At 42.3% G+C, this 16,093-nt stretch overlaps 1 protein-coding gene across 1 annotated transcript in view; it reads right to left on the bottom strand.

Moving 5' to 3' along the window:
• Positions 1 to 1,787: 1,787 nt before the first annotated feature.
• The window catches only part of LOC124718893 (carbonic anhydrase 2-like), a 216,463-nt gene continuing 202,157 nt past the window's right edge, over positions 1,788 to 16,093 (bottom strand). Inside the window, exons 6-7 of the mRNA XM_047244541.1 lie at positions 8,878 to 9,105; positions 1,788 to 3,428 (exon numbers count right to left, since the gene is read on the bottom strand). Coding sequence (XP_047100497.1) covers positions 3,234 to 3,428; positions 8,878 to 9,105 — 423 coding nt within the window. The 3' untranslated portion in view covers positions 1,788 to 3,233. The remainder of the gene's footprint in view (positions 3,429 to 8,877; positions 9,106 to 16,093) is intronic.

Genomic DNA, 16,093 nt, shown 5'->3' with positions numbered 1-16,093 from the left:
GAAACCATGCTGATTATGTTTGTAATGTTTTGGCTGAACCGGGTTGAAAGGGTTAAAAACATCTAATAACAGAAAAATGAAAAATAAGAAAAATCTAGTGCTGTTATGCTGTATATTATATGATTCTGTCTGATCAGAGGATTACAGAACTGTAATTGGACCTCATCTAAGCATTATATTAAGAAAGCTGTTGATGGGTCTTTATTGAAGTTTTAATCAATAAATAAGTATTAAAACATTGTCTATAGTGAAACTAGCTTCCAGAATTGAGGTATTTTGACCACTTGCTGCGATTGAAATACATCAGCTGCTTCAAAAGGGCTTTTAAAAATAGTATCAGAATTAAGATGAGCAGTTTTCTCATATCAGGTTTTGCAGGAAAAGTGGGATCAAAGCATTTCCCACACACTTGTTATGCCACTGTGGATAAAAGATGATTCTGGCTGCCAGTACTAGTTAGAAACCTGGAGATAATTTTTAAAAAAGAAATCAAATACAAAAACTTCAAATAAATATAAATAAAAAGATCAGTGTGAAAATAAACAAATAATATCACGCCATTTTGTATAATGGCTGACTCTTTAACTGTTATGTTGCATGAGAACAAATTTTTATTGTGTAGAATTTAGGTTATGATGAAAAAGCAGTTTCCATCTGAAGCAATCAATCTGCAACACATCGGCTGACCAGACCTGATATCCTTGTTTATGTAGTGTGTGGCAAGCTGAATAGAATTTTATCACAAGTGGCACCATGACACTGTGATGTACAGGGTGACACAGAAAAACAGGAACATTTCCACAATCCAATAAAACTAGAAGTGATGAAGGAAAGAAATTGCATTCATAGAAATTTCAAAAAATTACCATTTTTTGAAAATTATGTTCTTCAGATGGTGTCCTCCTGTATGAATACATTCGTGAAGTCTGCTGTTGAGATTCCTCATTGTCTGCTGCAACATCTCAGCTGAGACACTGTCAATTGCATCCTGAATTCTCCATTTTAACTCATCCAGGGTTCTAGGTTGAGTCATGTAGACTTTGCTCTTGAGGTAGCCACACAAGAAAAAATCACAAATGGATTGCCATTGTGTCAATAACTGTCAATGCCGATAATTACATGGAGATGTTACAAACTTTCGTTACACCTGCATTGAACAACTTTCCAAACATTCAAGAAGCCTGGTTTCAACAGGATGGAGCGATGTTACACACTGCACAGCAGTCAATGGCATATGTGTGAATTGTGTGGCAGCGGTGTGATGTCACAATTCGGTAACATTACCTGGCCCCCTTGATTGCCAGATTTATCCATTCATGATTTTTTTTCTTGTGGGGCTACCTAAAGAGCAAAGTCTACACAACCAAGTTAAACAGACAATTCGAGGTGCAGTTCACAGTATCCCAGCTGAGCTGTTGCATCGGTCTATGAGGAATCTCAACAACAGATTTCACGAATGTATTCATACAGGTGGACACCATCTAAAGGATGAAATTTTTAAAAAATGATAAATACCATCAAAGTTTCATAAATGGCAAAGTTATAAAGTTTCAATTACTACGAATGCAATTTCTTTCCTTCATCACTTCTAGTTTTATTGGATTTTGGAAATGTTCCTGTTTTTCTGTGTCACCCTGTACAAATAGTAGATTTCTTTTTTCCGGTGTGTATACTGTAACTGACGTACTGAAACAAACATTTACTGTGACAAGAGCACAAAGCAAGGTATTTTGAGGTACTATAGATAAGTTGAGAACTTGATTTAATATACAATAAATAATACTTTTATTTCACATTGTTTTCCCATGTCATCCAATACACATATTACTTACTCTATACGTAATCACATAAATATTAGTAAATTTATACATGAGTGTCAGTTTAAACACTCCCATTATCTTTATGAACCTGCTTAATTTTTTGTATTGTATGTAATAATGTATAATTTAATATTCCACATGTCTTCAGCATATAGGTTTAAATGGCAGATAAATATTTTCTTTGAAAGGATTTGTAGTGTCATGTATTCCATTTGCTCAATGTAAAGCTAACACATACAAGCACACAACTTGATGGAAAATTGTTTTCAAGTTTGTGAGAATTACATTTACATTCAGCATAATCTACACAACATACAGCAAATAAATACATTATTAACAAATATTTTGTCAGGGATTGTTGCTGACTAATTTATTAATTAGAAATACTCTAGTCATAGTATTTTATTTCCCCACTTCATTGCAACATGATCCTGACCTACAACTCAATTCTCAGGAACTCCATTGATTTTTTGGTATTACATATGCTTCAGTTCATCACCTTCATTTTACTGTGAAATGTGTCTTCTGCATCAAGAAAAACTTCCACATTTGCACTTCACACCTTAAATAACAAAACATTTTAATGTGTAAGTGCTAATGCAGAAGTTTTTCACCGGTGCAAAAGATGAACATGTCAAGGGCAAATGATGGTGATTGTCATTTTTTGACATTACATCTCTGCAGTTTATGTACTATGTACTCCTTGAGAATGGAGTGCATTGGGCTAAAACAGAAGAATAATATTTTGTGAATGAAAACTGCATTTTATTAACAGAATGTTTCTGTCTTAAATAAATACAAAAATAAATAAAGAAATGATACAGGAATGGCATACTGTGAGATGATTATCACAACTTTCTGATCAAACAGAAAAGTTAGGCATCTGGTTAAAGAGTTCCAGATTTTATCAAGAGAAATGATTTGTTAAATTGCTATCTTTGTACACTGGATGTTACATTAGACAATTTTTAACTGTAGATATGGTGGCTGTAACAAATTCATGCCAATGGTATATGCAGATACTGGCATTTATGTAGTTGTGTTCATAATGAACATATTATAAAAGTGTGAAATGGTGAGCTTATTAATAAGTACATTAGAAGATAATATACAAATGTTTGTATCATCATACATACTTGCATATGAGAATAGGTACTGTATAAGGAAATGCTGTTCACAACGTGTACAAGAGAGCAACTGCATTCATTTGTCGGCATACAAAAATTGTGCATTTGTACTGTATTCCTTCTCTCTTCTGTTATATTTCTGACAAGGGTCATTCCACACATTTGGCTGTCACCATCAACACCTTCCTCAAAGGACGGAAGTCATCTTTACAAGACACTCGAGAGTGATCAGAAGGGTGCAGTGGTGACCCCAGCATCATGTTTCCCTGCCTGCAGACAGTGGACACTAGTGGTGCCTCCAGAGCAGAGTGAACAGGGCAGTCAGCAGCGTCTGAAAAGATGTGGTTGGGGCCCGAGGGGCCACCGCAGGGGGAAGATTCCCCACGTTGAAGAGCACTGCCCTGTCTCCCAGAGGCTGTACCGGCCGGAAATTGTGCGTCAGCAGGCCGTCTTCGGACTTCATCTTACGGAACACATCCACCTGTGACAGACATCTCAATCAGAACCTTGCTTTACATCCAAGTAGGTTGTGGCAACTTGGCATAAAAGAATCCGAGAAAAGGAGTCATATAATTCCACAGTATTTGTCTTTTCCCATGAACTGTGACCCTGTTGCAATGGGGTGGCTTGTGTGTCTCAACAGCATAATTAACTCTGCCACATGTGCAACCAGATTGGTGAGGTATCTGTGTTTAGGTCAGACTAACTTAGGGTTCTTAAACAGGGGTAGCAACCTTTTTAGTATTTGCAGAGGCAACAGTCTGAATGACTGGCTGATTTAGCCCTCTTAACTTTAACCAAAATATTTTTACTTTTTTGGTGTTGTGGCACAACTGAAATCAAGAGCAAAAACATGGACGTGGTCCTGTTGCATATGGCATGCCCTTATCTACTTTCAAACTGGTTTACTCATCCAGCTATTGGGGGCCTACAGTTTAATGTGGAGTCCAAAATATGCAGGAATCTAGCATTTTTTACATTAATAAACAATGCTAGAGGTGAAAAAAGTAATGAATGCCAGAAAAAAACCTAGATTGCTACTCACCACAAAGATGACAGATTGAGTTGCAGACATGCACAATGAAAAGACCTTTACATGTTTAACTTTCGGCCAAAGCTTTCTTCATCTACATCTACATCTACATGATTACTCTGCAATTCACATTTAAGTGCTTGGCAGAGGGTTCATCAAACCACAATCATACTAGAACTTCCTGGCAGATTAAAACTGTGTGCCGGGCCGAGACTCGAACTCGGGACCTTTGCCTTTCGCTGGCAAGTGCTCTACCAACTGAGCTACCACTTGCGTCCCGCTGTGGGATACAGAAGAGGCATGTATGAAGATGATTCCCGTGGTATACTACAAACCGAAACCCATGAGCATAACACAAATTCTAATACAACGTCAAGTGGAGTCGAAGAAGAGACTTCACAACTTGGATCCGACGACGGATGGGACGTGCCGATGTCGCGCTTGCCAGCGTACCTATTCGGAGATGGAGAGTCATCCGCTGCGGTGGCCCCAGTGGGGGCCTCTTTAGGAAGCGACTCCGGGCCACCTAGTATTACCAGTGGCCCGAGTACGCGTTTTCGCGATTGCGTAACGACTTCAAGGCCGCGCGCATGTCTGGACGTGCCGGACAGGCTTGGACATGTTCCAGACGGTTACAACACCGTCACTAGGGGCAAGTATAAAAGACGTAGCGACGTCTATTTAGTTACAGTGGACTCAGGTTCTGTGGGTGTCTTGTCTATTTGGAACGTTTTGGAATATTGTGTCGCAGAAGAACTCTTCGCGAAAGGTAACAGGACCCACATTCATGCATATTTTAAGTGGTACGCCATCCTGCAATGTCCAAAACATAAAATAACCTAGAGAGCCACTGTGCTCGGTAATGTAAACATAATTCGTAGCTGCATTTGCATTGCCATTTGTTCTTCTCTGTACTCAACTTGTGAACAAGCCTATATTTAATCCTACCCTGACTGGGAGACCTCACTGACCGTGAGGCCATTTTCTAGGATGGCCTACGGCTGTGTGTCTGAGAAGGACTGACTGATATGTACTGAGGCTCTAATATGTGTACCATAGAGGTCTGTATCTACCCTGACGAAAAACAAAATAACGCTGGGCACACCTTATACCATTTGGCATAAATGCGAATTCTCTATATGCTTGTCTAAACTGTTCAATTAATTCTTCCAAGTTGGGTTTGTAAAACCAAAGTTCTTCAAGAACAATTACAGCTGCCGAATAATTAATTTTATTGCCATAAAACGTTAAGGCAAGATCGTCGATACGCTGCTGATTGGTAGGTACCAGGAAGGCCAGGCGTAGGTCGTCAGGATAATTACGGATGTGCTCCCAATTTGAATAAAAAAACTCCAACGCAGACATGAGCTGTAACAATAATCTTTATTTAGAACGTCACCGTTCCCTTGCATTTACAAAAAGTCATATACACTCTATTACGTACAATAAATGTTACATATTTGACTTCAGATTGAACGACATCATTCTTGGCAGGTTCGTCTCCTGCAATTTCTACACCAATATAAAATGGATTGATACCTTGAAATAATTTATTCTTACATTTACACTGATTTTCTAAATCTACCCATGACTTGACCTTTCCAATTTCTGCGCTACATTCTGGTTTGGAATAAGTAACAAATTTAAAGACGTTACGCCTACCATATTTTCTCCATGGTACACCGGATGACTTGTCTGGTTTCAAACTAAACGGTCCAAGTTTATTAGTACACACTAATCTAACCTTTGCTAATACACCTTGATCTTCAAATATTTTCTTGTTAGCTCTATCATCTAATGTCAGTCGTTCCACTCTTACGTTAATGCGATAGACATATGTAGGTATTTTGTTAATAATAACACCATCATATTTGTTAGCAAAAAACTTAAATTCATCTGTTATGTCGTAATGTTTAAATGTTGAGAAGTTGTGTGCATTTTCATCATATTTGTCTGTCGATCCCATCTTTCCATATTCGAACCTAACGCAATCCGACTGTGTATACTCTGTACGCCACCTACACATACGACCAAAATACGGTCTAGTCACGGTATTCCGTCGGCGAATCCATCGCCTCGGACGTGCACGGCGATACCGACGGGTCTTCCTCATCCGACGATATGCATACAACGTCTTCTTCGGCCTCAACATCCGACGCGTCCGACGCCATCTCCTCCTTAACATTCAAACAATGCACTATATGGCAATCTGCATGAACTACATGGAGTCTAGATATTAATGCTTCATCGCCTACATTAAACTCGTTTGACACAAATATGACAAGTCCACGATGTTTAATAGTCAATCCCGGCTTATTCTTAACATTCACAGTAACGGGACGCCCTTCAACAATTCTTTTTAATATAGATGCATATGGGCGCCAACGCAGCCAATCGAATTCCTCAAATAATATTACATGATGAATGCGGCTATCGTACCCACCAAAACCGAATTCGGAACAAAATGGCAAGTACATATGTTGTTTACGGGAAATAACTTTTTCAATAAGGGTGGATTTGCCAATGTTTGTATCTCCATAAAGATACAACTGCTTTTTACGTACCACCTTGGACCGAAAGGCCTCATTATACCAGTGGACCACGCGGCCCGCCCAGCCATTATACGTAAGATGGCATTCCGTTAAACAACGTGCAACGCACTTCATGGCCTGAAAAGATTCAAAATACTTTTCGATAAATCGCACACGTGACCAATTGTTTACAAGAAATGGGTCGGTATAATCGATTTCCTCCGTCAAACCCACCTGGTAAGGATCTCACACCGCACGGCAATATTCTAACAGAGGACGAACGAGTGTAGTGTAAGCTGTCTCTTTAGTGGACTTGTTGCATCTTCTAAGTGTCCTGCCAATGAAACGCAACCTTTGGCTCGCCTTCCCCACAATATTATCTATGTGGTCTTTCCAACTGAAGTTGTTCGTAATTTTTACACCCAGGTACTTAGTTGAGTTGACAGCCTTGAGAATTGTACTATTTATCGAGTAATTGAATTCCAACGGATTTGTTTTGGAACTCATGTGGATCACGTCACATTTTTCATTATTTAGCGTCAACTGTCACCTGCCACACCATACAGATATCTTTTCTAAATCGCTTTGCAACTGATACTGGTCTTCGGATGACCTTACTAGATGGTAAATTACAGCATCATCTGCGAACAACCTAAGAGAACTGCTCAGATTGTCACCCAGGTCATTTATATAGATCAGGAACAGCAGAGGTCCTAGGACGCTTCCCTGGAGAACACCTGATATCACTTCAGTTTTACTCGATGATTTGTCGTCTGTTATTACGAACTGCAATGTTCCTGACAGGAAATCACGAATTCAGAAGCAAAAACAAACACACAACACTCAAGCAAGCACACCGTGTACACACACATTACCACCATCTCCAGCAGCTCAAACCAAAAGGGAAATGGAGCCATGCTGACTCCAGTGCCATGGCCAGCTGTGTTTGGGTTTGAGATGAGTATCGACAATGTGAACAGCCCGATTGAAGTGGTCCCACAGATTCTTGATTGGGATTAAATCTGGAGTGTTTGGTGGCCAGGGAAGTATGGCAAACTCAATTTGGTGTTCTTTGAACTGCACACTTACACTGTAAGCTGTGTGACACATTGCACTGTCCTGCTGATAGATGCCTTCATGGTGAGGAAAGATAAATTACATGTAGGGATGGACTTGGTCCCCAGTGATAGATGCGTAGCAGTGCTGATCCATTGTGCCTTTCATGATGACATGATCACCCAGGGAATGCCACAAGAACATTCTCCAGACCATAACACTTCCTCCTTGTGTGCTTTTAGATGTTTCACGCCAATGGCCATTTATCCAATGGAGCGTGAAATTTATCCAATGGAGCATAAAATGTTATTCATCTGAAAAGACTACCTGTCATCACTCAGTGGACATCGATTTGTCATACTGATATGCAAACTCAGGCCTTTGTTGCTGATGAACAACAGTCAGCATGGGTGAATGAATGAGGTGCTTGCTACAGAGACTCATACGCAACAATGTTCACTCACTGTCATAGAGGTGACACTATTGGTTTGCCTGTACACATTCCTCTGCAGCTATTGTTCATCCCTGCTGTCTGTAGTCTGTGATGCACCAAATTTGCCTCGATGCCAGTTTTGGATAGCACAATTTTGCCTTGCGTGCTATGTTTCAACTACAGTGGCACATGAACATTTTGCAGACTGCTGTTTCAGAAATGCTTCCACCCTTGGTCTGAAAGCCAAGATAATGCCCTCTTGGATGACAGGTAAATTGCACTGTTTCTGAATTACAACTACTGCACAGTTTCTTGTGTCCTCTGATGCATTTTATATATCCTCCACAGCAAGTGCTGCCACCTGTCGTATGTCAGTGTTCATTATACATTGCCGTCGAACACAGTCAGTGGTCACATTAATGTGACTGGACCATGCGTAAGTTACTGTCAGTTTGATCTAATTTTTGATTTTTGCGAACTTAAGATGGATCTATTTGATGGTTTAGTGATGAGATGCAATTATGAACTTCAGTTTCCCATGGCTTCCACACTTTGGCATTGGTGGGGACTGGGATCAGTTCTCCCCGCAAGTCTGGCCTGAGAGTGCAGCCTTTCAAGCCCTCCAGAACATTGATGTTGATATATTTCAGAGCCACTGATAATTATGTCATTGAGAACTCTACAATCAACATCATCATTATCTCATTCCACACCAGCAGCAAGTACCTGGATTTAACATTGGCATGAATATGCCAGGGGACTAATTATTTTGCCTGGTGAGCTGTGTCTCACAAAACACACACACACACAACCAAGAAAAAAACTGTATCTAAAGCATCTGGTGCCATCTACAGATTGGTGGCCACGCCTGGGTTACCTGTCTGTGGGAGAGCAGGGTAGGCGTCTTGAACTCTATCCAGGTGACGACCTCGGAGCAAGGCGGCGTGGTGAGTGATCCATTGTATGTGAAGTAAAGCTCTCGGTTATCGGGCAGCAAGTCGCCCAGGAACAGGGCCCTCCTCAGTGGCACCTTGGAGCCCGGTGCCTCCACCTGTGGGATGGCCTCTGCCAGCTCTGCGTACACCGGGTTGTCATCTCCAAACACCTGCATCAGTAAATAGCATGTCTCAATAACAGTAATGCAAAATTACATGTGTAATTGCAATGAAAAATGTGGAAGGTGCGGACAGGTGTCAATATTGTTGCACTGTTGTGGTTGCACTATATGTACGTGTATTATGTATAGAGAAATGGAGTAAGTGATAGAAGCTGACTTTGGGTAAGATCTGTTAGGATTCCAGAGAAATGTAGGAACAACGAGGGAAAATTTACCCTGTGACTTGTCATAGAAGATAGTTGAAAGGCATACTCACATTTACAGGATCTGTAGATTTGGAAAAAGCTTTTAATGATATCAACTGTGGTACTCTCTTTGAATTTTTGAAGGTAGCAGAGATGAAACACACATAGCATAATGTCATCCACATCTTGTATGAAAGCTTAACTGCAGTTACCCAAGTTGAAAGACATGAAACTGGAGCAGTGCACTGTGGACCATCTTTAAATGTCACAGTAGCAGAATGGGAATGATGTTTGAGCTTGTGACATTCCCAGCCACATACAACACACATTTGATTTGTGCCAAAGTATGTCTGGCAAACACCACAAGTTATGAAATGTCCATCTTATCTTTGTGCTCAGTTGTGTTGCAGGACTTCATTTCAGACAGAATGAACGAGAAACATGTTCTGGCACCTTCCTGGAGCTTTTTTTTTCCTCCTTCATTGCAATAATTTGGCACTGAAGATTTAAAATAGTATACATGTTTTCACCAGAGATTTAAAAAAATTCAGTGAGTAGAAGACAAATGGCATTTGAAGCTTGATTAAATATCTTAACTCTGTGTCTCATGTGACATTGTGTTTTGTTTTTCCTAACACTTGTGGAAGCCAGTATAGTATGTGACACTGATGGGACAGGAATATCTTCACAGTCATTCATCAGTGAATGCTTTATTAATTTATACTGGACTCACATTTACCGAGCAGCTACAATTTTCCAAAAATCGAAACTTGTGATTTTGTATGGTGGGGAGGGGACAGGTGTTGTATGGTGCAGATTTGTAGTCCGGTAGAAATTATGCATTGCTTTGTAATCCAGACTTGGTTTGTATTATGACAACTCATTAATGTAAGGAAACACAGTTTAAGTTATTATTTTGTAAAGAATACAAACAAGCATCACAACTTGTATTCAACTTAAGACCCCAAAAGACAATGAAGTAGTTGATGGTGAGACACATACCTGCATCACAAGAAAGAGTGACAACTGCATCTTCTGCCGGAATTGTAGAGCAGGAAAATCTGTGGGGTGAACACTAAGATGTGGAGAATAGAATTTCAGTCAGCAATATACACCTCTCAGGTACGTGACTTTCCGGTACTTACTTATGAAAAGTTCTGCCTTTAATGAATTTTGATTTGCATCTGCTACAGTGAATGAACAAAGAGTAAAAACAGGAGAAATAAGTGTAACAATATTAACATTTCAATATTTGAACTAAATGTAAGAAACAGCATTATTCCAAGAGTTGTGACATTTCCTGTTCAATATTGTTGAAATGTTGAATACTGAATGTTCACTCCATACACATTCCTGCTCTGTAATGTGAGGCAGCCCTAATAAAAAAAAAACATCTATAACCACCATCATTTATGAGTGGACTGGCATTTTGATCAACACAAAAATTGGCTGAATGACACATTCAGTGTTAAATGAGCACAGTTGTGAGTGATGTTTTTTGTAGAATGCTAGTTCTTTTCGTATGGAATCACTGTTTATTTTACCCAACTTAGTTTGCAAGAAGGATGCAGTATGGATGAAATTTATAAATGATAATAATCAGCTTTCTCCCAAAATTGAAAATTACCAAGTAACTTGCTATTGTATGTCACAAGTTTCATTTTGTAAGAAAAAGAGGGCCATATTAGTAGGTGAGATGACAGAATAAGATTAAACTGACAGTGGGGTAATATTAAAATTTAATGCAGTACACTGCAGGAGTTGCTGCTTGACCTGCTCTGTTATAGGGATAAATAAATGTGTACTTGGAGCACTGGATGACTCCCCTAAAACAGTAATGTTTGCTGGTGACACAAGTCTGCTGATAAAAGGTCCAAACAGGTCCATAGCAGATACAGACAGGAGAATAATGGTACAGGCTTGCAACTGGTTCACAACCTGCAGCTTACTCTTACAAAATCTCACATTATACAATTTCAAACATTATAAAGTACTTTGGTAGACCAGAAGTAGTGTTCACTGGGCAGAGACTCTATGAGACTCCATATGCGAAGTTGCTGGGCATCCAGAATGATAACAAACTGAGGTGTCACCAGCATGTGGACAGGTTAGTGCTGCCTGTTCTGCAAGCAGATATCTCCCCCACTGTGCTGACCTGCAAGCAGGGTTGCTTGGCATACTTTCACACAATGTGACCATGTAGACTTTCCCGACATATTAGTATATTAGATTCTTGTCAGGTTTCCAGCCAGATCAAACTGTCACCTGAGCACAATATTTCAGCAGTCCACCTGGCCACCATCATTAGGTGCAAAAGGCTTCGCTGCTCTCCCCGATAACTGATGATTCCACTCTTTTTTTTTCTTTATAGTGATTTTATTCCCCAGCCCCAGCCCCATATGGCAGGGGAGGGCTATCAGCGGCTCAGCGGCACAATCCACCACTCTTCAGCCGAGTGACATGACAACTAAAACAAGAATAAACTGTTTCATATAAGGTGATAAAAAAGGGGGACATAAAACAGAGTAAGGGGACATAATGAAGGTAAAAATACACTGACATGGAGACGTTCACTGGGGGCAATTAAAAAAGTCGACATAAAGTTAAAAAAAACACAGTTGGCGATTCTTAAAACACAAAGAAGATACTGAAGGCACACACACAGGTTAAAAGTCGGCCACAGTATTAAAAACACTCCAGAACAACACACTTTAAACCCTCTTTGAGCACACACGATGAAGAATAAAACTGCCAAGTAGGACCTGCCCAGGGAGAGGATGGAAAAGGAGGGGAGAGCAAGGTGCAGCAGGGGAGGCAGTGGGATGAAAAGAGTAGGGACGTCAGCGGGTACACCAAGAGGCAGGAGACTGGTGGGGGCAGGTGACGAAGAGGGAAGACAAGGCACAGGGGAGTGCACAGACACTGAAGGGGAGCACAAGAGAGGGAGCGGGAGTAGGAGGGGAAAGCCACTCAGGAGAAGGGAGTGAGAGTAGAGGGAGCCCTGTGGAGGAGACAGGAGGAAGATGGGGTTAGAGTTGGTAGGAAGGGTAGAGGGTGAAGCTCATCATCCGGGAGGGGTGGTTGGTGGAAGTTGCGTTGGGAAAGGGGGTGGAGGGTGTGGAGATGGAGAGAGGGTGGGGCACAACGGTAAAGGTGCGGCAATGGGCTGGGTATGGAGAGAATGGGAGATACCAGAGGGTGAGGGGGATCAATGCAGCAGACAATATATAGTGTGCAGATGTGTTCAAGGAAAAGGAGAAGGTGGGGGAATGGGATGAGGTCGTAGAGGATGCGCGTGGGGAATGGAAGGCGGATGTGGAAGGCGAGGCAGAGTGCATGGCGTTCGAGGATTTGGAGGGATTTATAGGACCTAGGAGGGGCGGAAATTCCAGCCACGCTGCCATAACAGAGGATGGGGCAGATCAAGGATTTGTAGGTGAGAAGGATGGTGGAAGGATGCAGACCCCATGTCCGGCCGGACAGGAGTTTCAGGAGGCAGAGGCAGGTGTGAGCTTTGTGTTGGGTGGTAAGGAGATGGGGAGTCCAGGTGAGGTGGCAGTCGAGGATGAGGCCAAGATGTTTTAGGGTAGGAGTGAGGTGGATAGGATGGCCATAAATGATGAGGTAGAAATCATGGAGACAGATGGAGAGGGTGGTGCGGTCTATGATGATTACCTGTATCTTGGAGGGGTTGATACAGAGGAACCACTGGTTGCACCAAGCGGTGAATTGGTCAAGGTGGGTTTGGAGGGTACGTTGGGACCGTTGAAGGGTAGGATAAAGGGCTAGGAAGGCGGTGTCAGCAGAAAACTGGAGGAGATGAACAGGTGGGGGAGGTTTGGGCATATCAGCAGTGTACAGGAGATAGAAGAGAAGGGAAAGGATGGAGCCTTGGGGCATGCTAGCAGAGGGATAGAAAGTATGGGAGTTGGAATTGTGGATAGTCACATAGGAGCGACGATGGGAGAGGAAGGAAGCAACGAGACGGACGAAGTTGATGGGGAGCGCATAAGTCTGGAGCTTAAAGAGGAGCCCGGGATGCCAGACACAGTCATAGGCGTTCTGGAGGTCAAGGGAAACAAAGATAGTGGAGTGACGGGAGTTAAGTTGGAGTGAACGAAGATTGGTAAGGTTAAAGAGCTGGTCGTCGGCGGAGAAGGAAGGCCGGGAGCCACATTGGGTAAGGGGAAGAAGGTGGTGCTGGTTAAGGTGGTGGTGATTACGGTGAGAGAGGATGGTCTTGAAGACCTTACTGAACACGGAGATGAGGTAGATGGGATGATATGAAGAGGTATCAGAGGGCGGTTTGTTGGGTTTAGGGAACAGCAGGACACGGGAAGTCTACCAGAGGTTAGGGGTAAAATACTGTGGAGAGGAGGACATTGTACAGGGTAGCAAGGACAGCCAGGAAGGATGGGGGGGGGGGGGGGGGGTTCCTTCAGGTGGCAGTAGGTGACACCATCGTGACCAGGGGCAGTGTTGCGTTTGGAGCGGAGCGCGATTGTGATGTCGGGTGCGGTAATGGGAGTGTTGATGTCTGAGGGGGCTAACCGATCCAAGTACTGGAAGCTAGCGGCAAGTGGTGGGACGGAGATGTCAGTGCAGTCAAGGACGGTGGGGAAGAGGGAGTAATCAAAATGGGGATCGTCAGGAATGGAGAAGACCTCGGAGAGGTGGGAAGCAAACTGGTTAGCCTTACTGAGGTCGTCAGGAAAGGGTCGATCGTCATGGAGGATAGGGTAATGTGGGGTGGGATGGCTACCAGTAAGACGATGGGAGGCTGACCAGTACTTGGAGGGGTTGACAGGGAGGGTGGAGTTGAGGCGTGTGCATATCTGGCGCCAGTCCCGGCGTTTCTTTGCTGTAAGGAGGTTCCGTGTTTGTCGCTGTAATTGCCGATGTCACTCGCAAATGACTGCACCTTTGCATGCATCGGAAATACAACAGTGCATGCGCTAGATACAGTGCGGACGCGCTCAATCGTTCCTGCTGCCAACTGGCGCAAAAGGAGTTGCAGCGCCTCTGGTGGTGTATACTGTTGAAAACGATATATCGCTGCAAGTGATTATTCATTGCCGGCCGATTCAGGTGCCGTTGTTTCTTCATGTCTGATAAAACAGGAGTCCAATTTTTACTTAGTGGGTATCCATTATCACGAATAATGATATTATCTGCTGGCCTGATGTCGACAGATTCTTTTAAAACACAATCCCAGTACCGCGAAGCGTTTGCAACTACTTGCGTCTCATTGTATAGCATCCTGTGTCCCTCTGTAAGGCAATGCTCAGCCACCACAGATTTATCTGGTTGTAATAATCGCGTATGGCGATGATGTTCAATACACCTGTCGTTGACGGTGCAAATAGTTTGGCCAATGTAATTTACCCCGCACTCACACGGTATTTTGTAAACGCCAGACTTCCTCAAACCTAAGTCATGTTTAACAGAGCCAAGTAGTGCTCGAATCTTAGCTGACGGACTAAAAACACATCTGAACTCATATTTCTTCAAAAGTCTACCTATCTTGGCGGACACGTTCCCAGCATACGGAAGAAAAGCTACAGACCTAAAGGTGTCTTCAGAAGGTTCAGGTAGAGGTCCAAACTCTAAAGAACGTCGAATTTGTCGGTCCGTATAGCCGTTATTATTGAACACGTCCTTAACATTTTGCAGCTCCTGTGATAAATTGTCAGCATCCGAGACAGCATATGCTCGTTTAACCAAGGTCCGAAGGACTCCTGTACGTTGAAAAGGTGGATGGCAACTGGTAGCATGTAAATACCTGTCGGTATGAGTCGGTTTCCTGTAAACACCGTGTCCAAGAGTTCTGTCTTCTTTTCTGTAAACTAGTACATCCAAAAAAGGTAACTTTCGCTCCTTTTTATTTCCATCGTGAATTTGATGTTAGTATGAAGACAAAATGGTCCAATAACCGGTGCAAGGAGTCAATTCCTTGTGGCCAAAGAAGAAACATATCGTCAACATAGCTCAGACAACATGAAGGCTTTAAAAAAGATGTTTTCAGGGCCATATCCTCAAAGTCCTCCATAAAAAGATTAGCGGCTATGGGGGATAAAAGACTCCCCATAGCCACACTGCCGGTTTGTTCAAAATATTTGTCATCAAATAAAAATAGATGGATGTCAGAACATGACGGCAGGGCTTCTTCATTTCCATATCAAGTTTTTCATTCATTAAAATCAATGACTCTTCAAGAGGGGCCCTAGTAAAAAGTGACACCACATCAAAACTAACAAGTAAACCAGAGGGACCAAGACGAAGCAACTTTAAACGCTGAAAAAAAATCCATAGAGTTGGAAATATTGTGTTCACTTTTACCCACATGAGGGGTGAGAGCCGACGCTAAATATTTTGCCAAGTTGTAAGTTGGTGCACCCACATTAGAAACAGTAGGGTGCAATGGGACCCCATCCTTATGGATCTTTGGCAAACGGCATAATCTAGGTGGAACGGCCGCACCAGGACGTAGTTTTTTGATAGTGTCCTCAGGTAAGGAACTCTTCTTCAGAAGTGAAATCGTAGTCCGTTTTATGCTACCCGTGGGATCCTTCTGTTATATACGATATGACGGATCCTTAAGTACATCATGCATCTTATTCACATACTCTGCCTTTGAGATTAAAACGGTAGCATTACCTTTGTCTGCTAGTAAGATTAACAATTCAGGGTCTGGCTGCTCGTTCAGCTGGAGAAATGTTACTTTGTGGAGGCCGAGCCCGACGCAAAAGGGGAGAAACCTTCTGTCTAATCTCTTCCGCCTGTTCTTCCAG

The sequence above is a fragment of the Schistocerca piceifrons genome, chromosome 10 (genome assembly GCF_021461385.2).
Source record: "Schistocerca piceifrons isolate TAMUIC-IGC-003096 chromosome 10, iqSchPice1.1, whole genome shotgun sequence".
Taxonomy (NCBI): Eukaryota; Metazoa; Arthropoda; class Insecta; order Orthoptera; family Acrididae; genus Schistocerca; species Schistocerca piceifrons.
This window is presented reverse-complemented; position numbering and strand designations above follow the sequence as displayed.